A 27,856-nucleotide genomic window follows, 5' to 3' on the forward strand; every position below is an offset into this window, starting at 1 on the left:
TGGCTTATATTTCTGGTGTGGGCGTGGTCTCATGACTTCCCAGGTAGCTCTGTTATAAGAGATGTGAGAGGCGGTGCGTAAACACAGTGGGCGAATATGGCGTCCAGCAAGAAGGGTAGTGGGACTAGCAGACTGGAGAAAGGTGTGAATGGAAGGCGCTCGTCCAAACACAAAGAGGGTCCAGTGGGTGAGGGTTTTTTTTAAATTTTAAATTTGGTCTACCTACTACGCTCCCTCTGTGGCTTGTCCCTTTAATAACACCCCCGCCCCCCAATTTGTACGCTGTGTCCTCCTGCTAGCGTCCGTTAGCGGCTAAGTTAGCTGTCCTTTGATAGCTGCCGCTAGGGCTGTTTTAGCAGTAAAAGTCTCGTGATTCTTATATGACAGAAAAAGGAAGGCGCTGAGTTAACATGTGTGAGCTGTTGGTGAAAGAAGTGTCCAGACAAACTCTGACACTCTGTTGCTGGCATGTCTCTAGTTAGAGCATCCTTTAGACGTAGTAGCCGCCTGCACGCCGTTAGTAGTCATTGTAACGTTAGCAGCCAGGTTATCTATGTAAAAGACTTTAATTAACGGGACTCATACTGTATGTAGTACGTGCTCGTATTTATGTTCACTTGTCACTTTTCGTGACTCTAGCGTCGACCGCTGACACCGACCGGACCCACCTGAACAGGTACGCCAAAAACAACCACTAGAGGAGGAGACTAGATTAACCAGATTAAAGCTGTGAGCGTAATACATGCACACAAAGGGGGAGTTTATAGTTGTACTGCACTGTGCATTAATCGATTAAGGTGGACTGATGGTGACGCTGTCACTAGTTCGACCGGCGTGACGTAAGAGCAGGGTGACACATGGTGACTAACAGCAAGCCTCTGAAAGGCGGTGGCAGACTTTCAAAGCACGCTGCTCGTAGGGACTGTGGATGTGCTATTATTACTAAACACACTCTCGATTTTGCTCTTTTCGTCTGGTGACTAGTCTTCTGTCTCATTGTATTTAAGAACAGTCCAGCCCACCACGTTCAAAAGGCCATATTTCTGACCGCAGTCTGAATCTTATCTTTGTCTTTGCTATCTAAACAAGATGAGCGCTTCCCCTAATCTTACTTGTTATGTAAATTTCCTAACATGCTCAGGTTTTATCATCAGACTTATAATTTTCTTTTCCTATAATGCTATGATGTTATAAAACTTACGTGAACCTATTTATGTAAAGGGTGTGGAGGCTCATTGTTGCAAGTTTCCTGTTGTTGAGTTTGGACTTGTGTGCGTGTGAAGGTGCTCTGTCTGGTAGAAAGGTCAAAACTTCCTTCTCATGATACTATTGGGCTCCTGCTGTACGCTCTTCCGTTTTGCCTTTGCCCTGGACAAAGATGTCTTATAGATTTAATTTTTTGAGTATGACACATATCTGCAACTGTCACATCATATGTAAAGAGACCATCTTTCAGAGGTTGTGCTGTGATGGAGGGTGCCTTTTGAAAAACAGCCAATGTGTTTTTATGTGCTTGGGATTATAATTACCCACTTTTCTACAGCATGGGTCTGTTTAGGCTTGATAAAGTGGGGAAACAAACACCAAAGAGTTAGAGAAGGCTTAGACAAGATCAGTACAGTAAGTCAAACTGACATTGAGAAGATACTTCAATATAACAACTTTGGTAGTGTTTTCTGAGTGGAAGGAATTTCAAGTGAGAATTTATAGTCAAGACAAAAGGAAAGCTCTTAAGTTCTCTTTGCCCATTTTAATGTCTCTAAATTATGTAAAGTTTTCATTTGCTTTTAGCTTTGCTGACAGGATTTCTTTTACAGATGACAGGCCTACTCACTGCAGTCACTTGACATTTGGAAAAGCACAGGTGTTACAAGCAATGACAAGAATTCCCATGGGGCAGTAAACCAGTCCTCACAGTCAGTCCAAATCCAGATGGAATTCTACACATTCATTTTATTATTTACATCTCTTTCTCATTATAAAATGTTTTTATATCTCCTGAAAATTAACATAAAAATAAACATCCATCTGTCCATTTTCTTAACTGCTTAAGAAAATGAGAACAGCCCTGTTTTACAAAGCCAGTTCAATGTACCAAGGTATTTTTTTTTTTTTTTTTTTTTTTGTCATAATCTGGATTCACTTGCTCTTCCCTGGTAACAATAAAAGCAATAAAATTGTTTGATTTTCAGCAAAGAGGGAAAAAACAATCAAGGAATAATGTTGTGACTAAGAATCTCTGTTTCTTAGTAATGCTCATCAGGGACATAAAATTAAAAACAAACGCATATGTCTCTGTGTTTGTGTGTAGGTCATGGAGATGTGTGTGTGTGTTCGTGAGTTTGTTTATCTCAGTATTTCTATAAGTAGGTGAAGGTTCATGTTTCCATTCACTGAGTTATGAAACTCATCTGTGATATCAGTCAAAAAGTTCTCACTGAGGTCATATTTTCCGCAAGAAAAATATCCTTCAAATCATGTTTTCACCATCTGTTTTTGGGTGTTCACGTGCTGTCCATGTCCTGCATTCATCCCTGAACATTAGTGTTTCTCAAGAGTTGGCACGAACTGCATGTTTCTGATGCTTAAATTAACACAAATGTATCAAAGGCACCTCAAATACTCAAAACTCTAACACATGGGGTCACAACACTAAAGTGTTACTGGCACTTTAGGTGTAATGCTTTATGGGTTAGGCTAATGCTAGTGCTAAGTGGTGGAAGGTTTAGTTAATTAATCATGTTTTGATAATTCAGACAATTTTAAAGTGAATTTTGTTGGGGTAACCATGTGTGAAGGTATTCTTAGGAGTTTTTATGTAGTTTTTCCTTAAAGTCTAAGTGTTAGTTCCTGGTAACAAGTAAACTTTGTTCTATTTTATTTAAATATTTAATATTAAAAAACAAACATTTAAACAGTTAAAATATTTCTATCATATCGTAATCGTATGGTTGTAGTTTGCCAATTAAGTTTAAGGTCACAGGGAGTTGCAAGCTGATCTGCCAATAGCAAAATAGCAGGGAGAAAGTTAACTGGGCCAGGGTCGTCCCTGCAGTCCGTCCTTTTTAAAAGAGGCATGGTTAGGATCAACAGAGAACACAGGGAAGAGCAGCATATTGCTTCTGGTTACGACGTCTGAGAGGTAAAGAGATACATCGCAAAGACAAGCGAGCAAGACAACAGAGCTGGAAATCACTTTCTCTTTCCTTTAGGCAACACCAGCATCTTTTTTCTTTCTCTCATTCTCTCCTTTTTTCCCTCCATGCTCTCATTGTGGAAGAGAGGACACAGACATGGACAGAGCCTTGAACTCAGATGCTGGTAAACACTTTTACTTTTTTCTCTTTAAGCGATTCAGTTTTTCTTTTTCCCCATTACTACTTCATCCTGTCAGTTGTATGTTATGCCAATGGCAGTCTGCAGGTATTTTTATGGATGCTAAATTCACACTGTCTTTGGGCCCCACAGGGAACATTATGTGTCTGTAATGGTGTTGGTTGTTGTACATGACTTATTAATGCTGACTCTCATCCATCTTTAATGTGGAGAGACCAGGTACAGCTTAATGGTTGCAGTGGCCACTTGTTTTACAAAAATATGGGAAACAAGGCATGTTGAGACATTTTCAGTATTGACATACTAGCTAGAGGAAGCCTGGAGCATTTGTGAATGCATACAAAGCGGATGTGATAAGGACAGGTGAGTCATGTCTGATGGTATATTTACCATCTGTAAATGTACCATTCCTGTAATGTTATCAGCTTGTGTGGGTGCATGTGTTTCATTATGAAAAATCCTGGCAAGATGACAAGATTATATGCCCGTAGAGAAGTTTTATCAATGCAAAACTTTGTCACAACTTTGCAAGACGGTTTCACAAAACATCACCAGTCTGTAGTCGAGTCTAGCTGAAGATGAATGTGGTTTTATGCATGGTGTAATGTACCATTGTTTTTGCCAACACATGGGTTGAATGCCAGCATTTGACAGGTGTTTAAATGCTTTGCAAGATACTTTCTAGTAACAGCTTTCCTTTTCCCTCTGTTCTAGGCATTATCATTTGTCAAACAAAGGTGAAGTCTTTATTGGATCATTGTATGTTTGAACTCTTAATAAGATGGTACTGGTTTGCCTAACTTTGTTCATTTGCATTTCATTTGCGTGTGATTTGGTCCCTGCAGTTAGATAGGGTTGTAATGTCTCCTGGCTTAATTTTCATTAAACAAGTTTCAGAGCAGCTTATGCTTATCCAAGGGTTCATAAAGTTCAGGCCCTTTCAATATCAAGCTTATTGGCATGCTCAGATGAGAGAATTGCACCGCCGGCTCTAATTAGGCAATGTAATTTTAATATTGGGTATGTGCCCAAACTGGTTTGACTGCATTAGCATGACTTTTGGGTGATTACTTGACTAGCACCACTCACTGTATCACTTTAGGTCACACTGCTGTGAATGTGTTTATGCAGAAAGATGAAAGTATATTTATAGATGCTCTTTGTGTGTGTCCTTTGGTGCTTCATTCTGATGTCATTGTACATTACATGACTGCTTCCTGTGTTGTCAGGGTCTGAACATTTGCAGTCCACACATAATCCACTAGCTCTTGGTCAAATCCTGAAATTGAGCAAGAATTGTATAGATCTGCAGGTAGCTGTTGAGTTGTTTTGAGTCTTAGTCTAGGTTTACTTCATTGATCTTTACCAGGAATTTGAGTAAGTAATGCTTGTGTAACATGTCAGGGTGAGTGGGACATTGAAACTCTGGAAAACATCCACTGAATAAATGTAATTCGCCATTGTTTTCCTTTGTCTGTTACACCTGGGCTTGCTTGCAAACGTGGACGAGTCAATCTGAGAAGCTGTCAATTTTGAGACGAATCCAAAAAAGTGAGAGAGAAGTCCTAACAGTCTATAAAGCTAAAAAGTCTTGATGTTTAAGGATAGTTGTCTATATTTCTAAATGATAAACTCGTGGCTCACTGAATTTCAGCAGCATAATGTTTCAGAATCCCCAGAAATCATGGGATGATATTAGACCACAAAAAGTATTCCTTTCACATGGCTGAACTGGTTGGAAATTTGCCCTGAAGCTGCTTCATTAAGCTTTGGATGAATAAACAGAACTTTATTAAGCTGATATTTTTTTTATAAAAGAAACCCTTTTCCCACTGCAATGCTGCCCTGTTAATTGATTTTGGTTCCACATTTGTTTTGGTCTTTCTGTATTCCCCAGGGTCAATAAATGCAGAAACTAACACTGCTCACATAAATTCAGAGGGTTTTGTGTTTGTAGATAATTAGAAGTTTTCTGCTTTTGACAAAAGCAAGTTAAAACAGACACAACTAAGTGGACAGTTGACATAATATCACAGCACATAATGACTGGTTGCTGATTTGGAAAACAAAAAAGCCTCAGCTCTGTAAAATGTGGACTTGGAATTAGGTGCATGTAGATAATGCATATTTTTCCGACTTTAAAACAATCAGGGGAGATCTGCTTGATGTAATTAAATCATTTATTACTAAGTGTTCAACAGTTACAAAAGTTTTTATTTTTTAAAGTTGATTCTTCAGAGGCTGTCTTCTAGGATATGAACAAATTGTTGTTTGGGGGGGGGGGGTTGTTGTTTTGTTTTTGGGTTTTTTTTTTTTGTCAGAGTAGGGGAGTGAGAAGCAGATGCCAGCCAGGAAAATGAGCAGCTGGGCAGTTGAAGGTGTGTGTGTGTGTGTGTGTGTGTGTGTTATAAGTTGTCTGGCTGATAAATGTCTCTTTGCAGATGTCAGGGGACATGATTCCTCCCAGCAGTCTGAAATTGCCTCTCCTATTACTCTTCCTGAATGGCAGGGAATAGCAGAATAATTGTGCGATTAGGGCTCCATTATTTCTTTGACCCTTGAAACAATATTTCTCTTTGTTATCTGTTCACTTTTCAGCATGCAGAGCCTACTTCTGCTTCCCAATCAATGATGTCCCTTTGGGCATTGTTTTACCAGAGTTATTTATCTGCATTTTTTCTGTATTGCTTTTTCAAAGTTGAAAATGTAAAATCCAAGTTAAAGGATTGAGGCTAATTTTTAGAGTTGTCATTTAATTTAGCATCACTTAAGTGGTGATAATTTACTCTATGAACTGATTACTATCGACATATTGCCATATGAATAAAAATGTCAATCTATTAAAACAAGAAACAACAAAAAAACCCTTCTGTTTCCATTTCTCCCATAATTTCTCATCTCTCTCCTTTTTTTTTTCTTTAACTTTTTTGTGTGTCCAATGCCCCTTCTTTTCTTTCCTCTTTCTCAGCATGCCAGACACCTTATACAAGTACCAGCTAGTTCCCAGAGATGATATGGAAACTCTGGTCTCAAGTGACTCAGTAGGAGAACGCCATCCTACACTGATAATCCAACAGGGCAATAGTGCTACATCTTTGTTATTATTATTATTATTTTTTTTAAATTTTGCTAGAGAGGTGGGCACACTTAATAAACACAGTCTGCTGATGGTTGTCAACTGTATACCTCCCTTTGGGATTCGTATGCGAGTTTGTTTATGTGTTTTTGTCAGTGTATGACTAATCTGTGTTTGTTTCCCAGCAGCGTGATACCAGATCTCGGTGGATTTTTGGTGCGCAGCTTTGGTTTACATCATTTAATTTCAAGCCTCGCTTAACACGTTTCAGTTCATGAGATTCCATACATCAGGATGTAGGGGCTCAGTTAATAAGACTAAGAACATTTTGTAGGATATATCCAAAAATATCCCACTTGGTACAATTTCTACATGCTGATTACAGCTGTGGGTGTGGTGCAGAATATTGATCAGGGTGCTACTTTTTATGGTAGTTGGAGCAGATGCCAGCTTTCAGTCAGGTTTTTAGAAATGCAGCATATAAGAATACATTTGGGATTAGAAGGATAGCGGTATTAGTAACAACGTTACTAATAACTAGTAACAACATTGTTACTAATAACAGGAATTGCAAATTATTGCGATTACACCCCTAAATCATCAGTTGCGTGCCTACAAGTGAAAAGAGACATTCCCCAGTGGAATACATACTCATGTTAAAAGAATGTTGTTATTCTTACCCACAGTAAACCTGATGCTTTCATTGTTTCATTCTTGGCCTTTTCCTTTTGTTTCACTGCTTTTAGTGATGGATACCAAAGCAGTATTTGCGGCCCTGTATGGTGTGTGCGAAGAAAATGCAGCTTTCTTCTCAGGGGGAGCCAAGGGGTCACAGGGTGATGCTGCACGGCGGCTGGTGGAGGCCATGAAGCAGATTCAGGAGCACGCTCGCAATCTGGAACCTGTTATTTCTGGCTTTGCTAATGTTTACCATCACTTTGATTTTGATCCACATATACCAGCTAATGGCTATCGCTCCCTGGTCAAGGTAGGCTTTCTGATGTTTTAAGGTCTTTCTGCGTGTGTAAATGAACTCTTGGGTGTGTGTTGTTTTTTTTTTTTTTTAATTTAATCTCTGTGCAGCTTGGAGAAATAGTACCTCTGCTGCAATACATTCTTATCAATATTCTTTCCACACTGTGAGAAACTATTCACAGCACCTCTTTGCTTGAATATCACTTTGTTTCAAGGTCAGTCCATTTGTTTTACAGATTGATTTTATGTTACAAAGTGGGCAAGATGAATTCCTCCAGCTGCGGAATAGCTGCCTCTACTGTATCCACTGTACTTTATCTTGTACAGTTATTGATGAAACATCATGACCTTCGGTTACTGCAGTCCACCACAACAGAATGAGTCTAGTAGAGCAGCAAATGAATCCTGTTCTGTTTTCTAGCTTCTCTGTTTCCACATTTATAATCCTTCTCATTCCAGCAGTACCACTCTCGCTAATCTGTAACACCCAGTGAAGCAGGAAGTTTTTTACATGTTCTCATTTAGCCATGCTTTCACACATCCTCTCCTTTCCCTTTAGGCTTACCACACTAATCTTAATCACAACTTAAGCACACCCAGAAGACTTGTCTCTTTAATGAGTGCACAAATGGAGACTTACCATTAGGTTTTGTTTTTTTCAAATAATGCATATTGCTGTGTATCTTCATTTCAAGAATAAATATAATTCTATAAAAATTGTATCCCTTTATTACCCAGTAATAGAATGTTTCCTAATACTTATATTAGTACTTAATAAAGTTTTTAAGGTTAGTGTAATGTGATTTGGAATTTGCTGAATGTCAAAGTAAACTTTATTGTGTGGGGGATGTTTTCTAATTTTAGGTATTTTATTGTCACATTTTTTTATTTTCTAGGTTGTGCGTTGCTGCCTTCTCCACATTATCCACAAGGGCCACTACATCACAGCCAACCGCCGCAGCATCTTCTTCCGAGCAGCACATAATGCAGGGGAAATGGAGGCGTACTGTAATGCTCTGTGCCAGCTGCGTGCCCTGCTTTACCTGGCTCAGCGCATGCTACATGACAACAGCCACGGCAATTTGTTTTTCCAGGATGAAAGCGGGCTCAGCGAAAGTTTTGTCCGTGAATACGCATCCATGCACAAGGGTTGCTTCTATGGCCGTTGTCTGGGCTTTCAGGTGAGATGAGCTGTTTTAGCAGTCATATGATGTGACAAGGATAAGCACTGGGAACTGTGGAGTGGTGAGAGGAAGAAGTGGCACTACTTTATGCTTCATTGTCAAAAATCTCTTTTTTTTATGAAGCAAAATAAGAAGACAAGAAGAATAAATTCACACAGCTGATATAAAAATGTGTTTTCTGCTTTAAAACTGTTATAACAATATAGATGAGCAACTCACTGTACTCATAGCTACAGTTCTGGTAAAGGTTATATACATTTTTTTCATTCATCAAATTTTTCATATTGCATTCTGCACCTTTAATTTTTTTTATATTTTGTGTTGTGTTAGGACTAGTTAGTTGCAGAATAGAGGTCTCAAAGATTTCTATAGTAATTTGTAAAGTATTCTTTAGTTTTGTAAAAGAAAGAACTTGTTTATTTTTGAGGCAACTAGCCTGTTACCTGGTCTGTGTATATTCCCCTGCTTTTATTTTAAAAATAGGAATTGACCCTAAAAAGAGATGTTAAGGCTATGAGAAATGCAGAATGACGATCTGGTCATCTTTACAACAGTTCCCATTTTTCTCAGTTGAGCTTAACAAGGGAGGCTGAACTCTCACAGCACAGAGGTCAAAAGCAAACTAAAGGGAAAAAATGATGAAGCTCCCTTTGCATCTACTCTCTATTAATTTGTAATGTCTTACAATTCTGATATTATGAGATCTTCTCATTCTTTTTTCACTTTGTCTTTTGTAGTGATTCTAGTCATATTTGTGTTCTATTTCTTATGTTTAAATGTGTGGATAGTGGACTGGAATTGAAATTATTTTCTGTTTTTGTACATGCCTTCTCCCCTCTAGTTCACTCCAGCCATTCGCCCCTTTCTTCAGACCATCGCTATCGGCCTTGTGGCCTTTGGAGAAAACTACAAGCGGCATCAGTCAGGAATAGGTCAGCATCATCTTGTCTGCATCTGCACCCTCTCATCATCCAGCCAGATCGTTTTCATTCATAGATCGTACTCATCCAGCCCCACACCTCTTCTACATTGCTCCCTTGCCCCTGACTGTGTACCTTTTGATGTTGTGTTTGGATTGTAGATGCTCTTTCATCCCTTGGAATCTTGAGGGCTTGCTGCTGTGCTGCTTTTATATTTCAGAATGTTTTGAACATGCACATAGTTATGTACAGAGGCAGCAAGAGAAGAACATGCACTGTCATAGACACACGTTTTGTGCATGTGTGTACACACACAGAAAACTATTAAACATTCAGTAAAGAATTATCCATTTCTCATGGTTTCTTGTGCTCTCTGCTGCACCACAGTGGAAGCAGGAGGTATTGCACCATATGGTGAGTGTGCTAGACCATCACCCCTTTTATAATATTCCTCTGTAGTGGTCTGTATAACTGTGTGAAGAAACTTATTTTATTCTAAAGCTCTTACTCTGCCAAATTGTTCTGCACTTAGCACTGTAAGCTACATTAGCGTTCCTGTGCCTGTATATCATCATGATAAAAGGCCTTTCCTTACTGCCCATCCTTGACCCATAATGGTGGGCAGTAAACAAACCGCTGAAAGCAAGAGAAGATTGATAATACAATTGAGTCCTTGTGGCTTACCATGGGCCCAGTACAGTAGACTTAAAAATCCCTGTGGCAAAAATGACCGTAGTGTTTTGACTATGTAAAAGCCAATTTCACCCTTGTCAGTTTTTTTTTTCTTTTTTCTTTTTTTTTCTTTCTTCTCCCTGCTAGGGACCAGACACTTGAAACTTTAATGTTAATTCCCTCCCCCACTTGTTCCTGTTCTTTGTCTGTGTGTTAAATGTGGCTCCCTTACCTGTTATTTTAATCTTTTCTCCTTGCTATTTAGTTTCTGTTCCATTTTTAACCCATCATTATCATAATATGCATTCCTCTTTTTTTCCATTGCCCTATCTCTGTCTCCTCCTCATCATATATGCTTCTCCCTACTTTTTTCAGGGGTAGCAGCCAGCTCTTTCTTTACCTCAGGAAAGTATGCCATTGACCCCGAGTTGAGGGGGACTGAATTTGACCGCATCACCCAGAACCTGGATGTACATTTCTGGAAGGCATTCTGGAACATCACTGAAACTGAAGTCCTGTCTGTGAGTAGACTGTTAATGTTTTTTGTGTCTGTCTGTTGACAAACACACAGAGACGCGCGCTCTTGGACATCTGTAATTGAGAAGAGTTATCTTTGCTAACCCATGCACCAGAATCTGCACAGTGCTGTTTTTAATTTGGGAGCAGTATCAGGGATATTTTGCTTTCCTCTGGTAATGGTACCTTTCTATCATTATGCATTTCACCTACAGGCTGTTAGTAATAATAGAGTGGAATTCAATTTATTCAATGGGGTTCATGATTTATTCATTCAGTTTCTCTTTCCCTCCAGTGGCCTGCCTCGCTCTGAAACTTGGACTTTTTTTTTCCCTGTCTTTCTTTGACTTGTTTTCTCACTAAATGTCTGGGGTTTTTTTGTTCTTTTTTTCTGTCTGTCTTTTTTACCACAGAGTCTTGCCAGTATGACATCCACTCAAGTCAAGGTAAACCGAGCTCTTTCTGTGCCTCCTGCGACCTTTGACCTTCCCTTGGCGGCCAACCACAGAGCATCAGTGACTATAGCTCCACCATCAGCGCACATCGGCACTGCTCCTGTTCAGATGAGACTCATTTCTTATGACCTGCGTGAAGGACAGGTACTTGAATCTTTATTCAGTCCATACTGTAGTGGCATACTTGAAAATTCAATAAAATCTTTATAATCTCAAACTCTCTGCAAAAGTTTATGGAGCTTTTAAAGACCAACGCTGGCACTTGCTGTACACTTGTCTCTGTCATTGTTATGTTGAGTTCTAATCTCATTCTGGATGACTGCCAGGGATGGGCTTGTAATACGTTAATGTGCTTTTCATGCCTGCGTAGTAGGTTGAGACATAATAACAACAAAGTCAAACTTGTGATCTGAGTGACATAAACAACCTGATGAAAGACCCTGGCGCTCATCAGATCTGATCTGATTATTCTCAAAAAGATTTTAAGTAGGGTTGTAACAGGTCTGAAACTGAGGTCAAATCCATGATCCTAGTGTCCATTGTCTGGATATATCGATCTGTCTTCCTTGTCACAAGCTGCTACGGATACACTGCAGGCACTGCCAGTTAGCATCTGACTTAAGGGCTTCATCTGGAAGCAAGGGAGGCATCAGTCGCAGGTGTTTGATCTAAACCTTGTTGGGCTGCACACAGCCTTGGTCTGGCTAGCATTTGTGAAGTCTGTTAATGCAAAACATATAAGGGGAACCTTCCTAACTCACAAGGACACCACCAAGGCAAAAGAATATAGAAAAGTGCAGCTACAAATTTAAACTGTCCTTGTGTTGCACACAATCCACATATGTCTCCATGGTAGAGGTTAAATGTCAGAGAAGTGGTTAGTTATTAGCTGGAGAAGATGGACAGATTCTTTGCTACAGTTCAACATAGTCACAATAACAAAGAACAGTACAACAAAACTAGTGGTCAGAATTTAAAAAAGCAAAAGATAAAACGGCGTGAAGCAGTAATCTACCTGTACAATGAGTGGAGGTGCAGCGCGGTTTGCAAAGTGTGCCCCTTGAGGAAATGAAGTGAACTACTGAAACTGTCTAACTCCTGTTAATTGATATTTATACAAAGCCGTTTGTGGAAATGAACTCTGTCTATGCTCACTCTGGGCTAAAAGGTAGCTAAGACTTGCAGGTTACAAGACAACTGGCATACGCAGTAAAGCACTGACAGCCATTTATCCATCCATTTTCTGCTGCTTGTCCAGATCACAGGGGAGCAGTCATAGCAGAGATGCTCAGACCCCCATCTCCCCAGCCGCTGGCTTCAACTGTTTTGGAAGCACCACTGAAACTTTCACAAGCCCAACATAATCTATCCAGCAACTGACCCAGAAGGCAACCGGGAAGCATCATAGACTGATGTCCAGACCACTTTAGCTAGCTTCTTTTAATGCCATGCAGTATCTGCTCTTCTCTGAGCCCCTCTTGAATGCCTTAAGCTTCCCACTGTGTCTCTAAGGCTAAGCTCAGGCTCCCCACCACTTGTAGGCACAATTTTATTCTTTCTGTAATTACCCACAGCTTGTAGCTGTAGGCTATGTAGCCAGCTTTGCCTTTGCACTCAGCTCTCTTGATCACTTCAGCCCAGTGCAGTGTCTGCATCACTGGAGGAGCTGCACCAATTCTTTGTCAATCTTTGACAGCCAGTGACAACAAATACAACCTGAGCACTTAGACAAGAAAATAAGTAGACGGCCAGTGCTGGGTGCTAGGCCAGTCCACAGGTTGTTTGTGTCAACCAGATGACACTTGCATCTTTCTTGGTATTATCTGTGCGTGTGATGCATATTTAAGTAGCCAACTCTGGTGGTTAGGAAAGTGTACTGAAATAGGTTAGTTTTCCTCCATGTGTTTTTGCTGACCTTACATATATCAGACATTAAAAAAAAATCTTTCAGTGAACAATTCAACAGTATTTGTTGGCATATGTGGTATTTTCCTTGTTTCTTGATTAAACAGCAGCTTGAAATCATCTTAATCTGCTTAATTCTCTTTCTCTCTCTCTCTCACTCACTCACGCTCTCTCGCTCTCTCTCTCTCTCTCTCTCGCGCTCTCTCTCTCAAAATGTCATTACTTTCTTTTAGTTTTTTTTTTTTTTTTTTTCCTTTGCCTCCCTTTTTCTCTTGGGAGACTCCCCCTTTATCAGAGCTGCTCTTTGTAGCCTGGCACTTAACCAGACATACAATTTCTCACATTGATCATCCAACAAACAACAGTCCTTTTTATGTCACAAAACACAAGCCTGCATCAGTCGAAACACTCTTTCTTAGCCTTCGTCCTTGTTTCTGTTAATTAATGGTTCCTGCAGCCAGGCAAGGTTGTCAGCAAGCTGCTGCAGAACAACTGGTTAATCCACTTCTCAAAGGAACCCTGTTGCTAACATTAGAAAATTTATCAGCAATAAGACACTGTTTGGAACCACAGACTCTGTAAATACTAGACCCAAATAAGAGATCTTGATTATTTGTCTTTCTGTTCATCTTCTAAGTTATTCGTTCTCCTAATAATGGTTTGTTTTTTTGTTTTTTAAATCTCACTCTCTCAGGACAGTGAAACACTGCTGTCTCTGTCCCGCTCCGAGGGGGGTGCTATCTCTCTTTCCCTGGGGCTGAAGACCAAGCGCCTCCCCTCTTCTCCATGTCTCCTGATCCATTTCCATGGAGGAGGCTTTGTGGCACAGACCTCAAAGTCTCATGAGGTGAGAAACTACTGTTTTACTGAATTTAGCTCAGTTTCAGAAGTGTTTTACTTTGACTAGAGATTCATTATGATTACCTCTATCTTGCATGATAAAACTGGTTAGATTCAATGGACTGCTTTTCCTTGTATTTAACGGAGGTTTGTATAAGACAGTATTGACGTGTTTGTAAGATTTTATAATAGAACACAGACCAAGAAAAGGTGGCACTTACCTGTCAAAGCACTAACAACAATACACCTCTAGCATTAGATACCAAGTTCAGGTTTTGAGCCCCTATCACCAAAGCTGTCATCCAGCTAATTTCATCCTCTCATCCCTTCAATCATGTTTTCTCAGACTAATTGTAATGAAAACCCAACTAATTAAAGTGTTGATGAGACAGACACTAGTTGACAGCAGAGGAGAAGAGGGGTTACCAGTCTGAGTCTCGTCCCCTGTCAATAGTGTGACATGGATTGAGAATTTAGACTAATTATTTTTATAATTATCCCCTGAAAACTTAACAGAGACTCTCTGACCTTACTCTGTGGCTTACTTACTGGTAAGGTGCTTGCAGAGCTGACCCTTGTCTGTCATTGCTTTCTGTCATCTAATTCATCCTCACTCCTTTTTGTTCTCATAAAGGAGGAACTTGTATCCTAGATTTAATTTCTGGATCACTGTGGTAGAAAAAAGAAGCACGCAGACACTAGCCTTGTATATTATTACTATGTAAAAAACCCTTAGTCTTTTTTTCCCCCTTTTGATCATAAGTTTAAATTGGTGGCAGTAAATAAATTTTAACAGGAAGACTGCACATTAGTGTGGTTTGTTGATTATAAATAGGAAGATTTTTTATATAGTTTGTACCCCTGCACTTTATCCTGTGCTTGTGTGGTCATTATGTGGCATCATGCTACTTATAGCTTCTTTAAGACAGGGCTCTGTGAAATTGCAAAGGACATTGGCATCCTTGATCTGCAGCTGCATAGCAACCAAAGGATGAGAGGGAGCAATCAGAGAAGGGGTGTGTGGGGCTGTCATGTTGAATTAACAGAGAACTGTACAACCCCGCAGAGAAAGATTACCCAGGGCACTAATGGAAGACTTGTCAGACTATCCTTCTCTCTTTTTTTCTAGGCACTCGTTTTTTTTCTTTTCTTATTACATCCTCCTTCTCAATCTTTTTGATATTGCCAAATCATTTTTGTTCACTTTGTGTCCTTTTTCTACATCTCAGTTTAGTTGTATTTGGACATCACTTTCTTTCCTCCTTTTGCCTTTTTTGATCCCTCTACCAAGACCCAGAAATGAGGAATACAAAAATGAAAAATTTTATGATGGAGTGAAGATGAGCATTTTTGCCTTCAGTCGCTCTGCTCATTTAACCTCTTCTGGATCCTGTATCTCCCATCATATGGGTGAGATGAACAGTTCAACCTCAGATGAAGAAGCCCGTGGTGGTCTCAGTGCATAATGATGCTGATATCACAGGAATAAATGTACTTAGAGTCTATGTATTTAGTAACTTGGGCACAAACCCACATTCAGTAAATGTTGAGGTATTTGCAGATTAACTGCTATTTCTGTCTAAGAATCAGTAGGACAGCAGCTCCTCTTAATTCCTGCTTAGAGGATAGATTTGGGATCCTCTAAAATTATGTGTGTGAGGAGAGTTTCCTGAGTCATTTAAATTTATACAGCCTGGTTCCCACCCATTAAAACTCATGCACACACCTCTTCTCTGCCCAGTGGGGCATTTAGAAAAAAAGAAAAAAAAAACTGTAAATACTTAGCTCCTTTTATGCAGGCAAATGATGAACTGTCTGACTAGCAGACCTGCCCATTGACTCATATTGACTTGTTGTAGACTGCCAGTAATGGCTGTTGTTCTCACTCAGTAGAACGCATATACACCTTGGGAGCAGCTTTACTGATTTGCACAAACTCACTTTGCCTTTCCTGCTCAGTGCTCGGACTGCATGCACACACTTATCTGTGTCCTCACACCGAGATTTATCGTGACAGGTAGAGTTTTAAGACATCACAGCTGACTGCTGGAGCTGCTACTTTTCTTTTTGTCATACTAAATCAATGAGGGGTGAAACAGCATATAAACATGTACACACTGTGCTCTTCCTGCCATTGTGAATGGTGATCTGTTGCTTTCACCAACACCTATCATAGCAAAGTTAAAGGTGTTGGAATTTGATAAAGACAGAAGAGGAAAGGGTGAATGCTTTGCAAGAGTAATATTGTTAGAACTCATCATGCCTTTCTCACATTTCAAGGTCACTGCCTAAGCAGAGTAAACACTTAACCTGACTGTAATGATATAAAACAACGATCAGTATTCTGACAGCGAGTCTGTATCTATGGATTTTCTTTGTATATCCACGCCACCTCCTTCTCTTTGTCCTCTTTCTTCATACTTCACAAAATAGGACATGTGGGCACCTTTGTTATTGCAGTGCAAAAAGAAGGAAAATGGATTTGACTGTGAGGGCAGCGCTCATTCTCCCTTTGTCTAGACAGTAAGCCAGAAAGCAGACAGATGACATCAGAAGAAAGCATAATTTTCATAACTTTTTGTCCTTCTTTTCAAATGTTCCACACAGCAGGCTTTTCCTCGATCACTTCTCTTTTTATTTCTCTCTCCCTGCCTCTGTGTTTTATTATGGCTGCTGTTGTGTGTCATAAATTTACCAACATAAAAAAGCAGTGTTTTTCCTTTTATAAAGTCACGTCTTTGTATCCTTATCTTCTGTTTCAAACAGCCCTATCTAAAGAGTTGGTCCCAGGACCTTGGTGTTCCCATACTGTCAGTGGACTACTCTCTGGCCCCTGAGGCACCCTTCCCACGCGCCCTAGAGGAATGTTTCTATGCCTACTGCTGGGCTTTGAGAAACCACCACCTATTAGGTATATGCATCACACAGCATTGTTTATACTTGAGTGTGGCTTTGTATCTCTCTTGTATATTTTCTGTTTATTCTTTAAAGTCATGGGAATAGTATACAGCAGATTCACAAAGTACTCAAACCCTCTCATATTTTGTTCACTTTATTGTACTAAAGATTTAATTTAAAATGGATAAACAAAGCCATGGAGTCAGCTGGGAGCTTTCTGTAGATATATGCAGTAAGACTTGAGGCATAGATCAAAGTGAGGGTACAAAGCAACTTTTAAATCTGAGTGTTCCCAGGAGTCCGGTGGCCTCAATAACTGTGAAATGAAAGAAATTAACTACCAGGAATGTTCCTAGTATTAACTTTGTGGTGACATAGACCTTCAGTGTGATTTGATAGACATATTGGTCTTTGGGCAAAACTCTGAGCCTTATACCTTTCAAACACCAGGCACTGCTCATTACTTGCTAATACTAGCCTATGGTGAGGCATGGTGGTAGCAGCATGGGGTTATGGAGGAACTCTGTGACAGGATAAGCAATAACTTGTCAGAACTGAGGAAACGCAGCAATGATTTCAAGCATGGAAAGGCATTTTCTGGACCACTCAAGGATCAAAGTATGTCCTAAAGCCCACAGTTAAACCCCAGAGAGTGGAGATACATCAAGATAGTAGTTCATTTGCTTGCAGTCCAGTCTGTTGGAGGTTGAGAGGATCCGCAAGGAAGAGTAGATAAACTGCCCAAATCGAGGTAGCTTGTATAAGCTGCCAGGGATCTTCTGCAAGCTACTGATTTCATGTCTGAATACTTTAAATGGTTTTAAAGGAGTTTTTGATTTCTGGATTTCTGGTTTTAAAAGAAAAAAATAATTAAAAACAGAGAAGAAAAAAAATCTAAACAATTTTGTGTTAAAAGTAAAGCTGTGTGTGTGTGTGTGTGTGTGTGTGTATGTATGTATATATATATTCATTCATTCTACATCTTTGTATGCAGAAGTAACAGTATGTCCCTTAGGCAGATGAAAGAGAAGAAAGTTATTAGAATTACTGAGCAGGCACGTTGAAGGGATAACACCCACCTATTTCAGCGTGAAGGTTTCTGTGGAGTGCTTCTCTAAATCCTCCACTGCGTTCACCAATTCCTTGTACCTCCTGAGAGGATTCATTTATCACTTTGAAAGTGATCATGCTGTATGCTTCTTGCACTTTACTTGCTGTTCAGTGCTATCACACCAGTTGTGATGCTCGGTATTTCGACAGATAAAAGAAGCCATCTGGTCGGTTTGGGGTACGCTCGTCCGCTGAAGCACACTGTGTCAAATTAACAGAGATTGCAGTGCAATATGCTACTGCTGTAGTACAAGTCCTCAATATCACGGCTATGAAGTAGATAGGGAAACCCTAGTTCAAAGAGCTGCCTATTACCACAATGGTGAACAGAAAAGAGAGTGTTGCTGTTACACTGCCTTTTTTTTTTTCATTTCAGTAATGTCATAGTTTGTTTTGTTTTGGGTTTTTTTTATGTTATTTTAGAAAAGATGTATATTAAAAAAAATGTTCTTGTCCCCTTCATGTTGTCTCATTTTTCAAAGTTTTCCCTGTGAATTACTTTTCTTTCTATCCATCCTTGTACCAGAAGTCTATAATTTTTATTTATTTTTTTCTTACAGGATGGACTGGAGAGAAGGTGTGCTTGGCTGGTGACAGTGCAGGAGGCAACTTATGTGTGACGACATCGATGCGCGCTGCTGCTTTTGGTGTGCGAATGCCAGATGGCATCGTGGCAGCCTATCCAGCTACCCTGCTGACAGCCTACGCATCCCCTTCCCGTCTGCTAACGCTCATGGATCCCCTGCTGCCACTCAGTGTGCTCTCTAGGTGTCTCAGTGCCTACGCAGGTATTTTTGTGTGTGTGCATTTCTGATTTTTACCTGAAGTCGAGATTTAAGTTGAATCCTATTTTTCGTTTCTGTTGAGCACATCTGTCTACTCCTTGTTATACATTACATAAACGTATTGGTCAACCACCAGGTGACAGCTTTACTCTACTGGATGTATGATAAATGTTTATTGAAATAAGTTGTCAGGTGGGTAACAAACATTAAAAGATAAAAGGTCAAGTTTTCAGCTCAACACACAAACAACTCACACAAAAAGCCTAGAATTACATCACTATATTCAGGAGGCCAACAACAGCAGGGACAAATGAGTTCTTAAATCTGCATCTTGGCAGATTAAATCTGCAGCTAGAAGGAAGAAACCTGCACTGTTTAAAATATCATTCTATTTGGTTATTGTCCTAAGATACTTGTACTGCTGAACAACTTTAACAGCCTGGCCATAGAAATCTGTAGGAAGAATGTAGCAAGACTTTGTCCTAAAGTCTATTATCATGTCCTTGTAGTTAATCCAGTCAATAAATTTCTCCACCACTGGTCTATGGTTGGCTTTTTCATCACTGAGCAGTGACAGAATGACAAAATTATCAGTGAACTTGATATGTCTGCCCGCACTGACAACCATTTATATATTAAAGACAGATAAAAATGGTGAAAGGACACAACCCTAGAGGGAACAGGTAAAAGCTAAAAACGCATCAGGAAAAAAATGAATGACTTTGTCATTTTTAAGACCTCTCTGTTCAAAAGTTAAACTGTCACCATGCTAATCCAAAGCCAATGCTGTGGATGCTGTTTAGACTGTGAAGAGTACAGCTAAAACCCGAGGAGAAAAACACAAATTAACAGTACTAATGTGAAAAAGCAAGAATTGAGAGCAAACACTTTTTTTTCCCTTCAAAAATTGAAGAAGTTGACTAATTTCACCTGTTTTACTCTTAGGATTGTTTTCCTTGTTTTTGGATATCATTGTTGATTGCATGTAATAAAAATCCACTTTTTAAAAAGGACAAACAGCAACAATCCTTTCTGATATTATAAGTAGGTAATGAGTCATTAAACCAGATGGTTAATGACATGTCTGGTTTTTCATAAATGATCACAGTGCTTGTAAAAGCTGAAGAAACTCTTTTATTTATTTTTATATATATATATATATATATATATATATATATATATATATATATATATATATATATATATATATATATATATATATATATATATATATATATATATATATATATATATATATATATATATATATATATATATATATATATATATATATATATATAAATAAATAAATAAATTTTTTTTTTTTTTTTTTTTTGATAAATTTTAGTTTCACAGGGCAGGAGAACTGAGGACTATGACTGACTGCAGGAATTGGCTAACAATATGTGACAAAGAGATTGGCTATGCTGAGTCTCCTTTCAATAACTGAACTAAAACACTCATCATTTTTCTGTTCCTTCCTGCTGTCCTCATTGTGTATTGTTGGCTTTGCAAATAATTGTATGGCAGTATTGAACGCACTCTGTCAGCGTTTACTGGACTATTATACCTCTCTTATTATTGCTTTCCTGTCTTCTCTGTTGTTACTCATTTGTGCTTACTGAAGAATAACAAATACTTTTATCTGTTTTGTACATTTACTTCCTTTTTCTTCTCCAGGCAGTGGGCCACAGACCGAGAAGCAGGTGGAGAAGGTGAGCACGCTGAGCCTGGTGAGGAGAGACACTGCACTTCTGCTGCGAGATTTCCGACAGGGAGCCTCCAACTGGATCCACTCTCTGCTTGATTCTAGCAGAGCTCCAGCCTCCACCAGCACAGCACCAGAGGCACCAACAGAAGCCACAGGTATACAAGTAACTGTTATAGTTGTTAGTTGTCAGGTTGGAACATTAGGGGTGGCTTGAATGTATTTGATAGGCAGTTGCAGTCTGCCCGTGTCTTGGTCATACGCCCCTGCTCAGATGTGTGTGGGTGTATATCTCCCACATTCTCAGTGTTTTCATTGAGCCAATTAATATAAGTGTTCCCCAAGTTCATTTACACCTCTCATGAAAGAGGTCAGTGACATGAGAACTTGTTATGCAGCATCTAACTAATTATTGCTTTAGCCAAACCATTTGTGTAGTACTCCTGTATCCACATTCATATCAGTTCTCATCTTTGGGGTAGCAGAGCATTGACAGTAATTGTTAATTGTAGCCACCGTAAATCTGGTGGCGAATTGTAATTTTCATGGTGTGCCCCTTACCTTGGTGACACCCCCACAGCTGCAAGCCCAGTCTAATGAGAGTGTCATTGGTGGGTGTACATTATTAAAAGGCCATCATGGTGCTGAGATGGTTCATTATTAAAGAGATAGGAGATCGGTAGAGCTTTGTGAGACCAGCTACTAACAGCTGTGTTTTGACAGTCCAGGGCGGGCAGATGCTATCATCGTGACAGCACTTTTTGAATTTCCTCCACCTACTTCTCATCTCTTCCAGATATAGCTCAATTTGCATTCTAGGCTTTTAACTATTGGCTGTCAACCAGAGGACATATGATAAGTGGAAACAGTAGATGAAGTGAAAGTGATTGTGTGTCACCAGTGTTATTTTTCATGTGTCCTCCAACTGCGGTTAGTCCAAATGAACTAAATGCCCTCTTCATTCTTAATATGCTCTGATGATCTGTCAATCCTGTGTCATTTCTGAAACTTAATTACACTATATGTTTGTTTCTCATTGGCATTCTTAATTTCAGTTGTGCATTCATCAATATGGTTCCTTCTGTCCTTGCTTCCTAGATGCAGTGAGGAAGAGCATTTCAGAGGCGAACATCTCTTCTCCTCATACAGACCCACCTGTCCCCACGGATCTCTCGGAGTTCCCCAACAGGAAATTATCAGTGAAGAGCCAGACGTGCCAGAACTTGGGATCCCACAGCAATCCCATTCCCAGCAGTGCACCGCTGCTCTCTGAGCGTGCTGTAGGTCATGCTTGAACATGCTTGAACAGCTTGCTTTCAGCTGATGCTCTTATGCAGAAGAACCTAACAGTATTAAACGGCCAAGATCTGTTTCTTTAATAACACCTGGCTGTTAGTGGGAATCATTGTGAGAATTAAACCTGTCGTTATTTGACGATGGGTAATTTAATGATGATTGTAGCACCATTTTAGTGAAGTGAAATCCCACTAGCCTCTTGTCTTTGATCAGGATATCTCTGCTTTCAGCTTGCGTTAAAAGGATTTGGCACGCAGTTGTAGCCTTTTTAAGAGGTCGAACATTTTTGGGGCATTGAAATATTTTGGCCGTTGATCAAACAATGCTGTCTACCCTGCAGTGATGTGCATGTGTCACTTTGATGAACTCATCCGAGATTGTGTCACCCATCCCTCACAAACAGATTTGGCTTTGAAATGCTGACAGGATATCAAAAGTTTTTGGTTGTGCGAGTACTGGCAAGGTGTTGCAGATTATCCTCGTATTTTCTCGCAGGCACACTGGATTAGTGGCTGGCGCAAGCAAAATTAGCAAGCAGAGGTGACGTAAGATATTAAATATGCTTTTCCTTCTGAAATGGGAATCGCTCAGCCAAGAGTCAGGCACTGAGCCAAGATTTTTACAAGGACAAAGTGGTGTGTGTGTTTGCATAACTGTGGCTCATGGCTCATCGCTAGGCAATGGTGCAAGTTTCAGTCATTATGCAATTGTAATGTTTAGTAAGTTTGGGGAAACCTGCAGTCAGCTGAGATTGAAGAAGTCATTTGCACGAGTGATGAAGCAGTTCTCTCATTGAAAACTGAATCCAGATGGATAGAATCAACTTTATAGGACTTACAAAACCAACTTTTCTTGTAAAATTGTTTGAGCCTTTCTTCTTTTTTTATTGATATAAAGATATCCTTTGAACTAACCTAATATTTTCTCATCCTTTATGTAGCCAGAAGATGTCAGTTTCTTCTTTGCCAAAGATGAAGATCCCTCAGTGATCACTGACCTGTCTTCAGTGGCCATACCACCCCCTGCTGGAGAGGAGGGCTCACAGCAGGAGCACCCCAGGGAATTTCCTCTTGGGTTTGAGCCACTGCGCTCAGAGCAACTGGCAGACATGAAGGTGGAGAGCTCTCCAGTGGTCAAGGATCCTTTCTGCTCACCTCTACTGGCCCCTGACAGCATGCTGAAAGGGCTGCCACCTGTACACATAGTGGTAAGAGGACATAAACGGTTAATTACACTGGTTCGCAGATTACTTGTACAAATCTATTGTTTGTGAAGTGTTACTCATTGTGTGCTAACAGTAGTCTATATTTTATAGCAAAGTGTTTTCTGTGAGAAGGTGTGTGAGATTCAACTTCAAGTATAAGTTGAGCATTATAAAGGTAGACTGGCAAAAGCACACGCTCCCATGGTAGCGGCTATGGAGTTTTCTGTTGAAGCGCAGCCTCCCTCAGTAGATGGAGTTTAACGGTGTGTCACATAACTGTACATATTTACTGTCTAGTTTTCTGAGCACTTTCTGAAGACTTATTGTTCACTTAAAAGTTGAGACTTGGGGGGCAATGGTGTCATCACTGGCTGGAATTGGAGCTTTTGATTGTATTACACAATCCCTTTCGATGCATTATATACTATACATGGAGCTGCAGAGGCATTAAAATGTTAACTGACAGCATACCAAAAGATGTACGTGGTTTACAGATATTGAAGTGAAACAGTGTGATGGGAGAGAGAGGGTAGGTTAAAGTTATGTTTTTCCTTTTCTCTCCTCTTATTTTTGTTGTTGTTGGGTTTTTGTTTTGTTTTGTTTTTTAAATTCGCTGGAGTGAGTCAGCAAGAATGTAAAGAAATCGGGGACAAAAGAGACTGAGGATGCTTGCCTTCGTTTTCTTCATCCACTAATTAAGATTCATGACATGTCTGAAGGGAATCCAGATTTGCTTCTCACCATTTCTAACCCTTCTTTTCCTCTCTCTCTCCCCACCCTCAGGCTTGTGCACTAGACCCCATGCTGGACGACTCTGTAATGTTTGCCAAGCGTTTGAGGAACATAGACCAGCCCGTCACTCTGTGTGTGGTGGACGACCTACCCCATGGCTTTCTCAGCCTATCTCAACTCTCAAGGGAGACGAGGGAGGCTGCCAATGTCTGCGTGGAGCGAATTCGCGCCGTCTTCACACAGGACACACCCCCAGAGCCACGGAAGCACCGCAAGCTGGAACGGACTGACGGGGGTGTGTCAGCATCTTCAGGGGAAACCAGTTCTCTCTTTGTTGCCCCCATTGAGGGAGGAGAGCTAGCTGTCGGGAGAGGGGCTAAAATTGCTGATGGGGAGGGCTCAGTTGCTGTGGCAGCCCAGAATAACACTGATGCTGGTGGCATCGGGGCTTAAATAAGGCTATATAATAAAAAAGGGGGACTGCATTTCACTCGAGGAGCGAAGGGAGAAGGAGTAAATGAAAGTTGGACAAATTTAGGCAGCGCAGTGCCTATATGCAAGACAAAGCATCCTGAAAAGCAGACAGGGGGTGGGAAATGCAGTCTAGCATATCGCCCAGTGTTTGAGAGACAAAAAAAATCAGCAGAGGAGGAGCACTGAAATATAACTTCCTCTGCTTTACAATTCTTGCCACTTGTCTGTGCACCATTATACACCAACGCAAATCTGGCAGACAAAGTGAACACACCCACAAGAGACAGTCATGTTTTAGAATAAAATTATTCAGCAGCTACTTAGATCAAAGACCAGCGCTCACCCCCACACACAGCAATCGTACTTAACAGAGTTGCTGTGAGGCAGCAAAGGCTCGGACATAAAGAGGCACAGACCATTCTCGAGACGAAGCCTGAATGGGTGATTCATATAGGCCGAGGCAGTGATTCGAGGCCCTAATCAGATAGTAGTAGGGACACTATATGCTTCAGTGTGGAGTCACCTCTATCAGAATGGCCATTTGTCCGTTAGGGAGCGACTCTAAATAACACTTAATAACTCCACATTGTGTTCTCAATTATGCCAGTTTAGCAGTCAATACAGCTCACTTTGTGGATGGTAACTGTGTAGACTCTCTCCAAAATAGAATTACAAAGCTAGAACAACAGCGTGAAACACTCGAAACTGGATGAATTGATTCACTTCTTTTCTCATATTTGTTGCAGTTTTAAATCATTTTATGAATTCTATGCAGTAGTATTAGTTTTGTTATTTATATCAGTTTTTATTGCAGTTATGCCAGGCTTAATTGTTCTTTTCTGTTCTATATTATATAATGAACTCTTTTCATTTCTTTCCCCCCATGTTTTTTAGTGTGCTGAATATTTACCTCTGCTTTTGTGTGTGTAGCAGCAGCTGTTCTGACATCGCTGGCCTTTCCAATTAAGCTTCTGTTCTACCCTCAGCAATATACAATGATCAGAGTAAATGTAGAACATTACACAGGGACAGAGTGCCCTGCCTTGTGCATTTTGTAGTGATATAGTAATGCTAGTACAAAGACTGGACTGCATTAGTTTGTAGACAAGTACACTTAGGATACATCTTGTAGGTCTTTCAGTGACAATCATTGCTTTGATATTAAAAAAAAATGTTCTTTTTTTTCCCTTTTTTTGTTACAGCAGCAGAAAGTCCAGCTCTCAGCTATCAATACACATTTAAAATTTCACTACAGTGATTTCCTCTCAAGTTGCCCTGGTCACTGACTGTGTGCTACTGTTCACTACTTCTCTGCACAGTAGGGACTGTGTCAAAGTGCCACTTCTCTGTAGCTGTGGGATTTCCTGCCTGACAACTCTTTTTCTTTCTTTCTTTTTTTTTTTTTTAATTACAAATCGGAGGCTTTTAGGAAAAACTTAAGCAAAGGAAAGAGATTGCAGAGGTGCGTTGTAAAAGCCATTAAGAGTTTTGTAAGACGTTTTTGACCAACTAAACGTGTCTGGTCCATCATATATATATTTTTTTTAGCTCCCCACTGTCAGATTTGGGCGTTTCTTTGTTTACGATAACCTGAGGACACTCCCTTTTGCATGTTGCTATCAAAGCACTTTAAAGTATGCAAAAATGTCCTTTGTAGGGTCAGTCCCTCTATCACATCCAAGTAAATATAGATGCCAACAATGCTGGCACTGTCCTGCCCTTGCCTGGTAAGAAGGCTGGGGTTGCCAGGTCTGTAGAGAGGGATGCTGTGTGATGAATTGGATTTAGCTGATGCTTAGAGAGCAAAATCCTCCCCCCGTTGAAGAGCAGGATTTTCAGTAGGAAAGTCATGCTACAGGATTATACCATACTCAGTTGTCAGCTTCAAGTACTTACTGCAGTATTTTTAGTCAGATTGATGGAGAGAACAAGGACCGAGAAGAGGAAGAAAGTTAGACAGTCGCTCTTTCCGAGATGCTGGGCTGAAGCAAGTGTTTGCTTTACTAGCTGCTGTTTATGCTCACTGTGCACTTTTGCAGTAGTTGCACTGTCGCTCAGTACAAGTTTAATTTAAGCAAAGCTTGAACATGTCACCTCCCTCCCCTCTCCCCCGCTTTGTGCCTCTGTCTGTGTCTGAAATGGAGAATGGCTGCACACATAATCACAGTTGTCTGTTACGTGTTGAGAAACATGAGCTCTTTGTGTTGTGTTCATATCAGACAGGAATAGCACTTCACACTTTAAACTATTCATAGTATTAATTAGCTGTTGTTGAGAGATGTGTCTCTAATGTAGTCAAGCCTCTGTGAGACAACAGTTTTTATCTGATATACTGTACACAACCTCATCCATACTGAAGTCAACACCGCACAGGACGAACAACAAAGGTGACGGGCCATTAGCAGTTTCTTGTATAAGGAATTTGAGTTAACTTGCTTTATTTTGATTCTGTTTAAATTGTGTCAAATTCTTATAGGCCTTCCTATGCCTCATATCCTTGATGACCCTCGTGCATCAGGCTAACCTGAGTGCAGGCGGTGGACCAGGGAGTCCTTCTGGTGTTCTGATCAGACATAGGCTTGCTGATTCTCATTTTTGCTTCTTTTGTTGAACCGTTTGGTGCTTTAATGCTGCCTACAACTATTAGCTGAAATATTTTGTTCAGTATTGATTCATTTAGCGCTCGGTTGATGTTGTCTCGTGTGTTGATTATTTTGTTTAATGAGCAGCTGCTGTGGTAGTTGTTTAATATAGCTGCATTGTTGTTGTTGTTGTTGTTGTTGTTGTTATTGTTGTTATTATTATTATTATTATTATTGTTATTATTATTATTATTATTAGTTCAGTCTCAAGTTGTGCAGTATACCTCTACAGTTTGACTCTATTCACTAGAGATTTTCTTTGCCTCAGGCTGTTTTCAGTGAAATGCAATGCTAACTGCAATACTGCTACAACGGCTCCAATGTTGAGCCATTGGAGCAACATTTGCAGCAAACTTGTGTAGTTACACACCAGCAAAATATTTTTTCTTTTCATTCCCTGCTTCCTCCATCACATTTCTTCCTCCGTCACATTTTTTTTCTTTTTGGTGCAATATGTTTGACTCACTTCAAGCTTACACTTCACAGCTCATATGTAGGTTCCTTGAAGCTTGCTTTCTTTACAAACACCTCTGTGTTGAACTTACTTTAAGCACTTTGCAGAAATGTTACATGTCATTCATTTATGGATAAAGTTTCAAGTTGAACCAAAGACTGAAGCCAGAGTCTTGTAACAGAGATGTGCTGACATTACTGCTTAATGTTCACTGTTCTCGTTGAAAATGCAGGTGCTAGTCAGTGTCATAGTCTGCCTGCACTCCATATGCAAATTGCACTGCATCAGTTCTGATGTAGAATATGATTAGCCTTTTAAAAAAAAAGCTTGTATACATGACAAGCCATAGACTATAAAAGTGAGATGTTTTTAAGTTTACTTGTTTTGTTGCTGTTCTTTAAAAACACCGTAAGTGCAAACCCATGAATAAAAAGAATGTATATTAAATATTATGATTTATGTAGATATTTTTACTTAAATTTGTTAATCAGATTGGTTGTAGATTGATTTTTTGACTGCATTTCTTTGCAGGTTTCACATTAGGGTGATGTGTCTGCTGCGCCAGGCTAGTTACTCCCTTTGTTGATTTTTATCCAAATAAAATTCTGTCATGAACCCTGCTGTTTTTGTATTTAAATTTTTTGAATTAACCTTTGTTTATCATTGATCTCACA

The 27,856-nt window shown here is 39.9% G+C and overlaps 1 protein-coding gene across 6 annotated transcripts; it reads left to right on the forward strand.

Moving 5' to 3' along the window:
• Positions 1 to 64: 64 nt before the first annotated feature.
• On the forward strand, positions 65 to 27,797 carry lipeb (lipase, hormone-sensitive b). Of its 6 annotated transcripts, XM_063486967.1 has the most exons (16): positions 65 to 187; positions 640 to 676; positions 3,281 to 3,321; positions 7,159 to 7,400; positions 8,284 to 8,568; positions 9,413 to 9,503; positions 9,879 to 9,905; positions 10,539 to 10,684; positions 11,093 to 11,278; positions 13,734 to 13,886; positions 16,646 to 16,790; positions 18,448 to 18,675; positions 20,353 to 20,538; positions 21,479 to 21,660; positions 22,617 to 22,883; positions 23,664 to 27,797. In XM_063486967.1, exons 1-16 carry the CDS (start codon positions 97 to 99, stop codon positions 24,063 to 24,065), a joined length of 2,709 nt encoding a protein of 902 aa, XP_063343037.1. In that variant the 5' UTR covers positions 65 to 96; the 3' UTR covers positions 24,066 to 27,797. The 6 variants fall into 6 exon arrangements, with proteins under 6 accessions (XP_063343037.1, XP_063343038.1, XP_063343039.1 ...); XM_063486968.1 differs by lacking the exon at positions 9,879 to 9,905; XM_063486971.1 differs by lacking the exon at positions 640 to 676 and having other exon boundaries at positions 77 to 187.
• Positions 27,798 to 27,856: the final 59 nt, after the last annotated feature.

This window comes from Pelmatolapia mariae, linkage group LG10_11 (genome assembly GCF_036321145.2).
Source record: "Pelmatolapia mariae isolate MD_Pm_ZW linkage group LG10_11, Pm_UMD_F_2, whole genome shotgun sequence".
Classification (NCBI taxonomy): Eukaryota; Metazoa; Chordata; class Actinopteri; order Cichliformes; family Cichlidae; genus Pelmatolapia; species Pelmatolapia mariae.